Below are 12,500 nucleotides of genomic sequence, written 5' to 3'. Positions count from 1 at the left end.
TGTGTGTGTGTGTGTGTGTGTGTGTGTGCGTGCATGTACGTGTGTGGGGGGGAGTGAAGTACAATTGGGTGGGGTTAGTGAGGTTGGTTAAGATGGGGGATAGGTGGTGGCAGCAGCTCTGTGTGTGTGTGTGTGTGTGTGTGTGTGTGTGTGTGTGTGTGTGTGCGGGTTTAGAGGGAGATGTGTGAGGTTCACCGTCAAGGTGACTTGATTGTCTCCTGTGGTAAAATTATTTACAATTAAGGAATTCCTCCAGAGAGTGGCCGTTAGATTTACCCAACACCATCGCCTCGGCTACCTCCACCCTCATCCCTACCACCTCGCCGGTCGCCACGGTGAGCTCCACGGCAACGCCGGGCTATGCGGATGCGGCGCTTTCTGTATTCATGCAGGCTGCTGAACCTTTGTGGTAATTGAATCAGCTCAAGTGCTGAGTGGAGCCGGCATAAAAACCTGTTAACCTAAAGGTCAGATCTGTGCATTGTTTATTTATCAGGAGGTAGAGGCGGCCGAATCGGCAGGGTCCTGTCGCGCGCGCAGTAAAAAATTACCCCCAATAATAACGGGCAGTAGATGAATGGACCGCACCGGGACGGCCTCGTAAAGCAGCACGGCAGGGGCACCCTAGCACTACTGTTACACCATTCAGAACCAGCAGGCTGCCCCCTACACACACACATGCACACACACACACACACACGCACATGAGCACACACACACACACACACACACACACACACACACACACGCACACACGCACACACACACACATACACACAAGCACACACACGCTCACACACACACATGCACACACACACACACGCACACACACACGCACACGCACACGCACACACACACACACACGCACACACACACACTTATTCACCCACACATTTATATCCGTATACACACGGACACAGGAACACACACACACACACACAGAAACACACACATTTCCATTTGCAGCCTTTTGCTCCATATTTTTCTGCTGGTATTTGAGTCACGTGATGTAATGTATGGCCCACACCTGTGAGGGTGTCATGCCAGAGGTTGGCGCTTTTATGTGTGTTTTATTTGTTAGTTTCATATCGATGACTGTTGCGACAGATTGCATCCATTTGGAGATGAAGGATGATTGCATGTCAGATGTTGTGCTTGATGCATTCTCCAGTATTGCCCTGGCAGCTTGCTTATTTTCAGCATTGCTTCAAAGCAATAAGTATAAATCTATATTCTTATCAAAGTATTAGTGAAATGCTATTCTTTAACATATTTTAGATTTTACCAGACCACTCTTTTTTTGTAGTGCAGCATTTTTAGTTTTAAGTCAAATATATGTGTAAGGGCCATATGGTAAAATGCTACATTTTTTTTTCACTTATTGATATGACATCATTCTTGCAGTGTGTGTTTGTGTGTTTGTGTGTGTATGTGTGTGTGTATGGGTGTGTGCATCTGTGTGTGTTTGTGTATCTGTGTGTCTGCGTATGTGAGTATGTACTGTATGTGTATGTACATGGATGTGTGTGTATCTCCACGTGTGTTTGTGTGTGTATGTTTATGTACTATATATGTGTGTGTGTGTGTGTGTGTGTGTGTGTTAGATGGGGTCGAGGTGTTTGGGTGCCCCGTTGGAGGCTGTAGAAATCTGGGCCATCTGGGGCAGTTAGCAGCAGCAGCAGCAACCGTGTGTGTGTGAGTGTGTGTGAGTGTGAGTGTGAGTGTGAGTGTGAGTGTGTGTGTGTGTGTGTGTGTGTGTGTGTGTGTGTGTGTGTGTGTGTGTGTGGAGAAGGGGGCCGAGCGGAGAGAGAGAGGAGCGCAGCGGAACTGAGCCAGTCACCTTGATCTGGATGCCCTTGCCTTGCCGGCACACCATTACCGCCGTACAGTGGGATGCAAATGGAGGGGGAGAACATTACCTTCAAATGAGCTCTCAGCCGGGCAGAAATATCAATCAGGCCGACCCAGGCAGGCCGGAAGACACGGGAGGACACGGCCGAAGAAAGGGAAGAGAGGCGGCAGCAGAGACGCGCGGCACGGAGCGCTACGCTAAGCTACGCCACGCCGCAGACCCCCAAAGAACAACTTGAGCCCATTTCCATATTTCTCCCATCCTTCCTGATTTTATGGAGGTGATTGGGAGTTAAGGGAGAAGGGAAGGGAGGGGGGGGGGGTGTAAGCGGTAGGGGGTTGTGTCGGTGAGCAACGGCTTAACCCCGCCTACCTGTTAGGGGGAAGTGTGCGTTATTATGCTGATATTATGTTGTTATGCCCGCGTTATATTTTCCACATGGTGTGTGAGAGCCTTTAATTTAGTTTGAGGTCTGGGGAGACAGAGGCTGTTAGGGATGATGGCTCCTTTCATGTTTTTTATTGGGCCATAATGCCCAGGACACCAGACTTATTTCCCCCCAAAGCTCTGAATGCAAAACCAGAAAACGCTCCCCCAATTCTCCTGCTTGTGCATGTGAAAATAAGACAAGCCTGGCAAAAATGTATTCATTAATTAACTTAATTTTTAATAAGATATGAATAAATATCTTGACTTGACTTGACTAACTGATGTAGAACATTTTGCATCGAGTCTCATGCTCAGCTATTACACTCTGACTGAGAGTTAACACAGCAAGCAACACAAGTGAATGAGTTGACACTGCCTCCATCTCTGAGGTGATGTAACATTGTGTTTTTGTATGTGTACGCTTCCCAGTTCATGCCCGTATGATCGTACTGAAGCGTAAAAAACGTGCTCTCTTCTCATTTTTAGGGAACATGATATGCACTTAAAGCACAGTCGGCCGATTGCTGAATTGATTCCAACGGAATTATTTCTCTGATGGACATCAGATGGGCAATTTAAAAAAGAAAATAAATAAAAGGGTCTCTTGTAAATTAGCATTGAGAAGTGAGCAACATGTACAGCTAGGTGACGTCTTGCGCTAAATATTATTTGTTGCGACAGATTACATCACTCATCCTGTTTCCAGCAACTGTCTGACACAAGATCACCTCAGCTTTGCAGACGATCAATCGATTTGATTCTTACATTTGTTGCAGTGATTTTGTAGTGTAAGAAATTACACATAGAATGGGTTGGTGCAGAGCCATATAAAGATACTTACAGTATACGGCTCTGGGTTGGTGGTGTCACACTCTCGTACAGAATGGGTTACCTTGGTCGGTGTGACATTCTCATATAGAATTGGTTGCCCTGTTGTTTGGTGTGGCGTTCAAGAGCCATTAACCAAATGGAAATCTTTTTTTTGCTGACACGTTGTTAAGGTAGTGTGCATTTTGTGTCCATATGTGTACATTTCCTCCATGAGGTCATCTTGTTAATAAGCTGTGCATGTGTTATGCAAACGCCCCCCATGCATGTGTGAATCTTCTAAATGTGACCTTTGACCTATGACACGCTGAGATAGGAATGTTGCTGTTAAACATGCAGAGAGAGGTGAGAGAGATGCACACAGAAGATGAAATGACCGAGATGGAGAGACGGAAAGAAAGAGTGAGAGAGTGGTAGAGAGAGAGAGAGAAAGAGACAGGGAGGGAGGAAGAGAGAGAGATGGACACAGAAGATGAAATGAAATGAAGGAGATAAAGAGACAAACAAAGAGTGGTGGAGAGAGAGAAAGAGAGAGAGGGAGGGAGAGAGAGATGGACACAGAAGATGAAATGAAGGAGATAAAGAGACAAACAAAGAGTGGTGGAGAGAGAGAAAGAGAGAGAGGGAGGGAGAGAGAGATGGACATGGAAGATGAAATGAAGGAGATGGAGATGGAGAGAGAAATAAAATAAATAAGTGGTGAGAAGAGAGAGGGCAGTAGAAGTGGAAGCTACTGCATTCAGAGAGATCAATGAAGAAAAACATGGAGAGAATGAGAGAAATGGAGGGATGCTCAACGAGAGAGAGAGAAATAGAGAGAGAGAGATGTAGCTGAGGATGGACATACAGAGTAAATGGACAGGAAGAGAGGAATGGAGAGATGAAGGAGAAGAGAGGAGTGAGATTAAGAGAGCGACACACATAGAAAACTCATCTACTCCCTGGGCCCTGGCTTAACCTACTGATGAGTCCCTTTGTGTGTGTGTGCGTGTGTGTGTGTGTGTTGGGGGGGGGTGTACAGGTGTGTATCCAATCATGTGTTTGTAAGTGTGCGTTTACATTGATGTATATGTATAGCTTTTATATGTACAGTTTGTGTGTGACTGTGTGTGTGTGTGTGTCTCCGTGTGTGTGAGTGTGTGTGTGTGTAATTATGAAAATGACCTGTGCTGTCAGAGACTACAGATATCCATGAGGGATTTCTTGGCTTGCGCTGGAGGCTGTAGCCTCCCTCCCGTGCTGTGGCACGGCCACTCAGGCAAAATGACTGCTCCCAAACTTAAGTGATTACAATATTTCTTCCAGTTCACCGCAATCTCTTCAAGGCCCACTGTTGCTCCTGGTTCCTCTTCCCTCCACACATAACCTCCATTGAATAAATCCATAAATATAATTTCATATTTGCCTACCGGGTGGGCGACTGTCACCCCCCACCCTCAACACACACACACACTCACACACACACACACACACACACACACACAGAGCGATCCCCCGCCCCATCTACTGAGGTAAATGAGCTGATTTGCACATTGCCTACTCTACATTTTAATCCGCCAAATAAGGATGGCCAAATCAGTGTTTGTCCTTGTGATGTCAGCTGTGACTCGGCGGCGCCTGGCTGAGGATAATTCCGCGTAGCACAGCCTCTTGCCCCAGCAGAGACATTGGAATGCATATATCGCCGCTGTCACTCTTACTCTGATAAAACAACCAATGCCACCACTGCTCCACCCACCCACATGCTTGCATGCACACACACACACACACACACACACACACACACACACACGCACACACACACACTTCGGATCAGCACCAGTTTTCATGTTCCCCTTGCTCTCTTTGTGTGGTTTACACACAGATGCGGGTACTTCTACAAGTAAAAATGAAAATGAAAATGTAGAAACATTTAAGACAAAACACAGATGTTGTATGGAATGTCAACTATGACATAGCCTCCAAAGCACTGTCATAGACTGTGTTCTGTGTTTAAACAGGAGGGCGGCTTATCTCTCAATCATCAAAGGATGACGCCAGCCCAACCTCTCCTCCTTTGGGCTTTCTTAATTATTCAAGTATAAAGAAAAGCGTCAAATATATCTGAAAGCTTGGGGCGCGTTGGTGCAAATGGCTACAGCGTCCATACCATTCAGGTCCAAGTGGCCACTGGGACCGGGGTCGAGTCTGACCTGGGTCGAGTCTGACCTGGGTTGTTTCTGACCTGGGTCATTTCCCGATCCCACCGCATCTCTCTCCCACCCGCCAGTCTCTTCACTATCCTATCATAATTAAGGCAAAAGAGTCCAATATAAATATGTGCTATAGTCTGTAGTAGTAACGTCATGAAGTGGAAGTCACGTTCACATTAGTCTAACCAGAGGCTTGTTCCCTTTTGGGGCATCACACGTCGAACTAGAATGTCAAGACACACCAACTGTAATAACTGTTGTTATGTAATTGTCATTAAAAGATAAAAAGTTCAAATTATGCAATAGTCTATTTAAATGGTGGGCAAAATGCAAAGTCTATCAACAAGCAAAGTTCATGAGAATGAACTATTACTATCATGTGGCATATTGAAGCATTGAATAGACTCATCCATGTTTGCATTTAAGGTCTTACCCATGATGTAAAATTTGATTTTGCCAAGTAATTAAATTAGCTCTATTCAGACTTAAATTTTAAACTATGCCCATCATTCAAATTAGGGTCCTGCATGCTACAATGCACATATGTATATAATAGTAGTGCTCTTTTGCTTGAAGAAATTGAATTGTTCTCAGTAGTCGCACATTTCCATAAATCAGACATTTTTATCTTTTTTGGGGTCTAAGCCACATCAAATGTCAAACAAGAGTCAAAGCAACTTATATAATAATTGTAAAATATGTAAATAGATAGATAGATAGATAGATAGATAGATAGATAGATAGATAGATAAATACTTGATTGATTCCCAAGGGGAAATTCAAGCTCAAGGGGAAATTTAAGATCTTAAATATCTTATAACTGACTTATCCCATCATTAAAATTAGGGGCCAGTAACTCTCGTAGTATAACACCCAGGTGATATGTGCTTCTTCTCCCCCACAGGACCGGGAGCAGTGGACCCTCCTGTCGTGTCCAGTGTCCTGCCCCACAGTGCCACGGTGTCCTGGGCGCCTCCCTCCCAGCCCAACGGCCCCATCAAGCACTACCACGTCTACCAGAACACCGAGCTCGTAGCCACGCTGCCGGGCAACACCACCGTCTTCTCTGCCGCCCCTCTGCGGCCCTACGCCAACTACACCCTGCAGGTGGAGGCCTGCACGGACGTGGGGTGCACGCGCTCGCCCCCATCCCACGCCTTCCGCACCCCGCCGGGGCCCCCCGCGGACGTGCCCGCGCCCCGGCTCTTCTCCGACACCCCCACGTCCGTGCTGCTGTCCTGGGGCCCCCCAGGGCACCCCAACGGGGAGCTGGAGGGGTACACGCTGGAGCGGAGGGTGCGGGGCACGCGGCAGGTGTCCACCGTGGCGGAGACCGAGCCCCACGAGCCACTCAGCTTCCTGGACAGCTCGGCAGCGCTCAGCCCTTGGACCAGCTACGAGTACCGGGTGGTGGCCCACACGCGGGGCGGGGGCAGCAACAGCAGCGGCTGGACCGGCGTGACCACCAGGCCCTCCAGACCAGCCGGATTGCAGCCCCCACAGGTGACCCTGCTCGGCCCAGACGCAGTGCAGGTGAGTGGGCTGATTAGATAGATAGATAGATAGATAGATACATACATACATAGATAGATAGATAGATAGATACATAGATAGATAGATAGATAGATAGATAGATAGATAGATAGATAGATAGATAGATACTTTATTGATCCCCAAGGGGAAATTCAAGGTCTCAGTAGCATACATACAGACATCACACACAACATGCACTTACAGCAGAAAAAGTAACATGCATATAAAAAAAACTCCACTGTACAATAGAGACAGTAGAAGATAAACATGATACTAAACATTAAACATCCTTGTCCAGTCTTGGTAAGAGGCAGAATATGGTGCTGGGCCCAGACTCACCAGGTGAGTGACGGGATGTGTGGCCGGCCGTTTGTGTGTGTTGTGGAAATCCTGGTGCATATGGGAGAAATTAAACTTCCTTGACCACCCCTGGTAATGTGTCGGAATTGGCAGAATGTTGCATTCCCTTCCATCACAATGGCAAAAGACTCTCTTTCCCATCTCATATCAGTGGTATTCTTCTCACTCAAGCTGATGCAGACTCTTAATCTACACAATCCTTTGACTTATTTTACGGCCTCCTTGCTTTAGGTTGATTCAACCTCATTTAGGTTAATTCAACCCTCTAGCCCTTGTTCTCAAGTGACCGCTCAATTTAAGCGGTTCTCAAAAGTGAAAGGAAGTAGTAGCTAAAATATCTCCCTATGACATGGCACATCCTCTCAAGAGCCCCGCCCCTCTGTTCTGATTGATTGTTTGTTTGTTTGTTTATGAATCGGTAAGCCTAATATTGTGTGCAAAATCATGGTGAAGATTAGTATAGACCATAGTTGCCCATAGAGCTCCACTCTTTCCCAGCTCTCAGTAGCACACTAGTCTTTTTCCTCCTGCTGTTTAGCATGGGATCCTACAGTAGTATGCCACTCACACGCTCATGTGGGGGATAGAGAGTGCGTGTGTACGTTGGCCCAGTTCACCATGCTGTAGAGCAAATGGGGGTATGCGTACCCCTGGGGGTACGTGAAGGCACTCCAGGGGATACGTGAGATTTAAAAATATACATATATTTAAAAAGTAGAATCCATGCAAAAATACTTTAAAGACAATTATTTAATAAATATTTCAGGAAAATATAAGTTCATAAAATGAATTTTATATTTCAGTAGGCTATTCAATTTTATTATCCTAAAAACCCAGAGTCCCCCCCATACCAGGATGGTCCGACCCAACCTGTCACATGCCACCCGCCATCACCTGTCAATCACTTTCAAATCTCAAACGATGGAGTCGTGGTTGAAGTGTAGTGGTAATTTTTGTGCGCTGGTTAGGGGGTACTTGGCTGAAAAAATATTTCACAGGGGGTACATCACTGAAAAAAGGTTGAGAACCACTGCTGTAAAGAAATAGCTACTTCTCCCAGGGTGCTTTTCAGTGGTTTCATATGTTACCTGGAAATCACCTTGTAGGTGGTCTTATTATATTACCCACATGTCTCCATATGTTAGCGGCGTGGTGTTCCTTAGCTATAATAGCATGGTGGCGTGTCTTCCTGCCGTCCCACTGCGAACGCTGCCGTTAGCATATGTGTAAGCAGACAGCCACGCTCGCCTCTCAGCCATACAGCTGGAGTCTCCCGCATGAGCAGGCTGCTGCAGATTGGATTAGCTCTCAGAGGTTGTTTACTTGTTTAGTTGTTTACCTGTTTAGCATCAACTGCTGGGAATGTTGGAGAGAATGTCTCTAATGTGGTCCTGTGTATGTGTGTGTGTGTGTGTGGTGGCATTTTGTGTTATGTATTTAATCGTTACTGTTATTCAAACGCACTACTCATGATGGAACACACACTCCACTGTTTTGTCCCCATCCTTTCTGTTGTCTTTAGTAGTCTATGTACTCGGTCTGTAGTCCAGAATCTCACACAGGAAGTACAGCCTAAAGTTCACAGGAAGTGAGCACATATACTGTACAGATTTATACCGTTACGACCGTGCTGGGTCTGTACTGGCCCCAACTCAGTGTGCTTGCGACATACACTTGCACCACACTACACTTTACCTTCACAATACTGACTTTTTCTATATTCCTTAAGAAAATATTCTTTATTAATTCTAACTTTGTGTGCCCCCCCCCCCCCCCCCCTCATGCTTCTCATGCCCCGAGACCCTCCGTGATGGTTCTTACGGGTCATAGAATTTATGGAGTATCATGGAACTTTGGAAAGTCTATTCCAGATATGGAAAGTCAGGGAATTTTATCATTTTTGGTGCAAAGTCATGGAATATCAAGGAAATTTTGCTGTATTAATTAAAAATGTACTTTACCAAAACACATTAATACAAATATATTTCCACACAGAATTGGTCTATGTCTGATTATTAGCTTTACTGCTTGCTTGAGTAGTAAAAAGTAAAAGATTGATTGAACGGTGCACGGCATTTATTATATAGTACCTGTAGGTCACTGAAATTCAGGTTTGCTTTGTCAGGGAAAGTCAGGGAACAGTCATGGAATTTTACATTTGAGTTAGAGTGGGAGCCCTGGCAGTGGCATGTGTTAGTACCACTATGTACCACTATGTACATGCAGTGTTGTGCTGGATGTCTTCCTGTGTGTGTGGGTGGGCATGTTGTCCCTGAGGACGTACGGTACAAAGCTAGGGCCAGAAGGGCTTATGGAAGCCCCCTCAGCTGTGTAAAAGTTGTTTGATCCTGTTTCCCAACATTTTGGCAGTGGTGCATAAATGCATGGGTAATAAACGCATGGGTATTCCTCCCCGCCTGCTCCCGCTAATCAAGGTCCCCTTCAGAGCGGGGTCGAGGTGACCCTGACAGTCGCCCCCTCCCCCCTGTCGCTTGTGGAAACGCACACTGCTGTTTCTCCGTGTTCTGCACACAAGGGCTAACTCTTAACGCAGAGAGACGAATGAAGTTGCCTAAGTGATGAGTCTGTGTGTGTGTGTGTGTGTGTGTGTGTGTGTGTGTGTGTGTGTGTGTGTGCGTGCGTCGTCCACATTAAGAGCTCCTCGGCCCGTTATGAAAATATAGTGCCCGTCATCGTCTCTGTGACGTCCCCTCTCTGTCGCCGCCGGCAACTGATTGCTTCTGGGTCGATCCCTACCTCCTGCCCACCGCCCCGCACCCAATTAAGACTGTCAATACAGTCGGCCAGCTCCTACGAGTGTGTGTGCGTGTGACCTTGGCTTCACTTTCCTCTTAAAGCTCAGGGAGCCTCCCTTGAACTGCCCTCTGCTCCTCAGCTGAAACTGAACACTGGAGGCTTAAATATTCTGCCTCTAAATGTACAATTTGTATATATACTATACATGACATACTCTCATACTTATGTGGGGTTTTGTTTTTGTCTGTTTGCTTTGTTGTTTGTTTAGTTCCACACCAACACAAGGAAAAGTTGAATGCGTGTCTTCGTGCTTCTTTTAGCATTCCTGGTCTTTGGAGAACCCATAATCAATAATAATTTTTGAGTTGCTTCCTTGTCAGATCAGGATTCGATCAGACCAAAAGCAGGACCAAATCCGGCCCAAATGAGTTCTGAGTTTTGAGTTGAGGTGTTCTAAAGTTAGACCTGTTGGCAAATCAGAGGCCTCCCAGACAACACAAAGCAGAGTGCAGGGTACACGCATTCACCAACTTGAACAGGTTCTACAGAAGATCAAAACTCAATGTGAAGGTAAAAATCGAAAGAAGAAACAGCACAGCAGTAGAAAGGCAGGCTGATATGGATAATGTAAGGACAGCTCAGTCTTTCTGTGAGTGCACCTGCGAGGCCTCCATCTTCCTCTAGTAGAGACTCGGTCAGTAAGAAAAACAGGGCCGCTGTCTCTAAGACACAATGCTCCGAGGCCTCCATCTTCCTCTAGTTGAGACTCTGCCAGTTAGAAAAACAGAGCTGTTGTCTCTAACGGGGTATTCACACCTGCCTTGTTTAGTTAGCTTAAAACAAACTAAGACCTTGGTGCGGACCTTTTGGGCAGGTGTAAATACAAGCAATCAAACCCAGGTGCGCACCAAACAAGCAAACCGAGACCCACCTGAAGAGGTGGTCTCAGTGCGCTTCCAAAAGAACCCTGGTACGGTTCGTTTCAGATGTGAAGGCAATCGGACCTCTGTCCTACCCAGTTCTAAAAATCATAAGCCTTTTTCGAGGTAACAGGCTCCCGTTCCCGCGTGCATTATGGGAAATACTGTACACTGTGTGCAGCAATGTTAGCACTAATATTTTGTAATGTAAAAAAATCTGTTGATCAGGTAGCAACTGTATGAATTAGTAAGATAAATGAACTGCTGTCTCTAAGAAAAGAGCTGCTGTCTCTAAGAAAAGAGCTGCCGTCTCTAAGACACAATCCTCCAAGGCCCCGGTGAGGACGTCTTATAACTGCTGCTATACGTTCCGGCCTAAACACAAGATTTAGTGGGAAATTAATGTAACTAAACAAGCTTTGCAGCTTAGAGACCCATGTGAATAAACACAAACCAATACGCAAACGCACACACGCACGCACGCACACACACACACACACACACACACACACACACACACACACACACACACACACACACACACACACACACACACACACACACACATCTTGTCTGAAAGGGGGTCTCAGTGCCAGGGAGACGGCGGAGACATGCTTACCACTTCAAACACAAGCCAACATTTACATAAACTGAGCCTGAATAATTCATCTGCTTCCCCCTCAGGTTTCTGTTGTGTTCTCTGTGCCCTCCTCTACCCAAACTGTTATTATTTCATTAATTTGTTAAGTGCCGCATTAACATGCGTGACTGGGGGAGAATCCGTACACGTGTTAAAGACACTCAAATAGTACTGATCATTTGCATGGGCTAGGCTGTGTGTGTGTGTGTGTGTTTGTGTGTGTGTGTGTGCGTGTGTGTGTGTGTGTGTGTGTGTGTGTGTATGTGTGTGTGTGTGTGTGTGTGTTTCCTTCCATCGAGCGCCTTACATCTGCTCTCCCCCTCTGGTTTCCCCCTGCTTTATGCACACACACACACACACACACACACACACACACACACACACACACACACACACACACACACACACACACACTTTGAGTTGCTTGTTCCCCTAGTTTTATTATTAGGAGTTTCTGTTTTATTCCAGTACGGAAAAAAATTGGTTGTCGCAAGAATTTTCCCTGAGAAGCATTTTAGTGTTTGAGTGTTTGCTTTGAAGCCCATCTGGGGCTGTAACGGGCGTTTTGTATTCCTCCCAGGAGATGATCGCGCTTTTCTGGGGGGTTTTTGCTTGTTTGTTCCAGTGTTTATGGATTAAACAGCGGAATCATTTTATTTTTGTAAAGTTTTTAGAAATATTATTTTTCCTTTGTCAACAGAGAGAGGCCCAACAGTCTAAAGGCGCTTGGAGCCCCCGTTATAATTTTAAAGGCCTTTCCCGTTAATTGCATTGCGGCTTTGATGTGAACTTTAAGGAAGACGTCAGCCACGACATTTAACTTGACCAGTCCTGCGTAGCTCAAATCTCTTTAGATGCCCCCGTCTACTTCTCACCAGCGGCGGGTTACATCAGTATATGCATTTTCTTAATGACATGCGTAAGCATGGGCACTCTCTCAGATGAGCTGTGCAACGCAAAGCTAGGCCATTGGGTGTGGACATCACGGG

The 12,500-nt window shown here is 46.0% G+C and overlaps 1 protein-coding gene across 1 annotated transcript in view; it reads left to right on the top strand.

The window, feature by feature from the left end:
- The window catches only part of ush2a (Usher syndrome 2A (autosomal recessive, mild)), a 319,377-nt gene that overhangs the window by 170,649 nt on the left and 136,228 nt on the right, over positions 1-12,500 (top strand). Inside the window, exon 40 of the mRNA XM_076300107.1 lies at positions 6,206-6,834. Within this exon, the coding sequence (XP_076156222.1) occupies positions 6,206-6,834 (629 nt within the window). The remainder of the gene's footprint in view (positions 1-6,205; positions 6,835-12,500) is intronic.

This window comes from Alosa pseudoharengus, unplaced genomic scaffold (assembly GCF_046254945.1).
Source record: "Alosa pseudoharengus isolate Yale_2024_CS ecotype anadromous, Long Island Sound unplaced genomic scaffold, YU_APseudo_1.1 YU_APseudo_1.1_scf_22, whole genome shotgun sequence".
NCBI lineage: Eukaryota > Metazoa > Chordata > Actinopteri > Clupeiformes > Clupeidae > Alosa > Alosa pseudoharengus.
The sequence above is the reverse complement of the archived record's forward strand: the minus strand, read 5'-3'. Positions and strand labels throughout refer to the sequence as shown.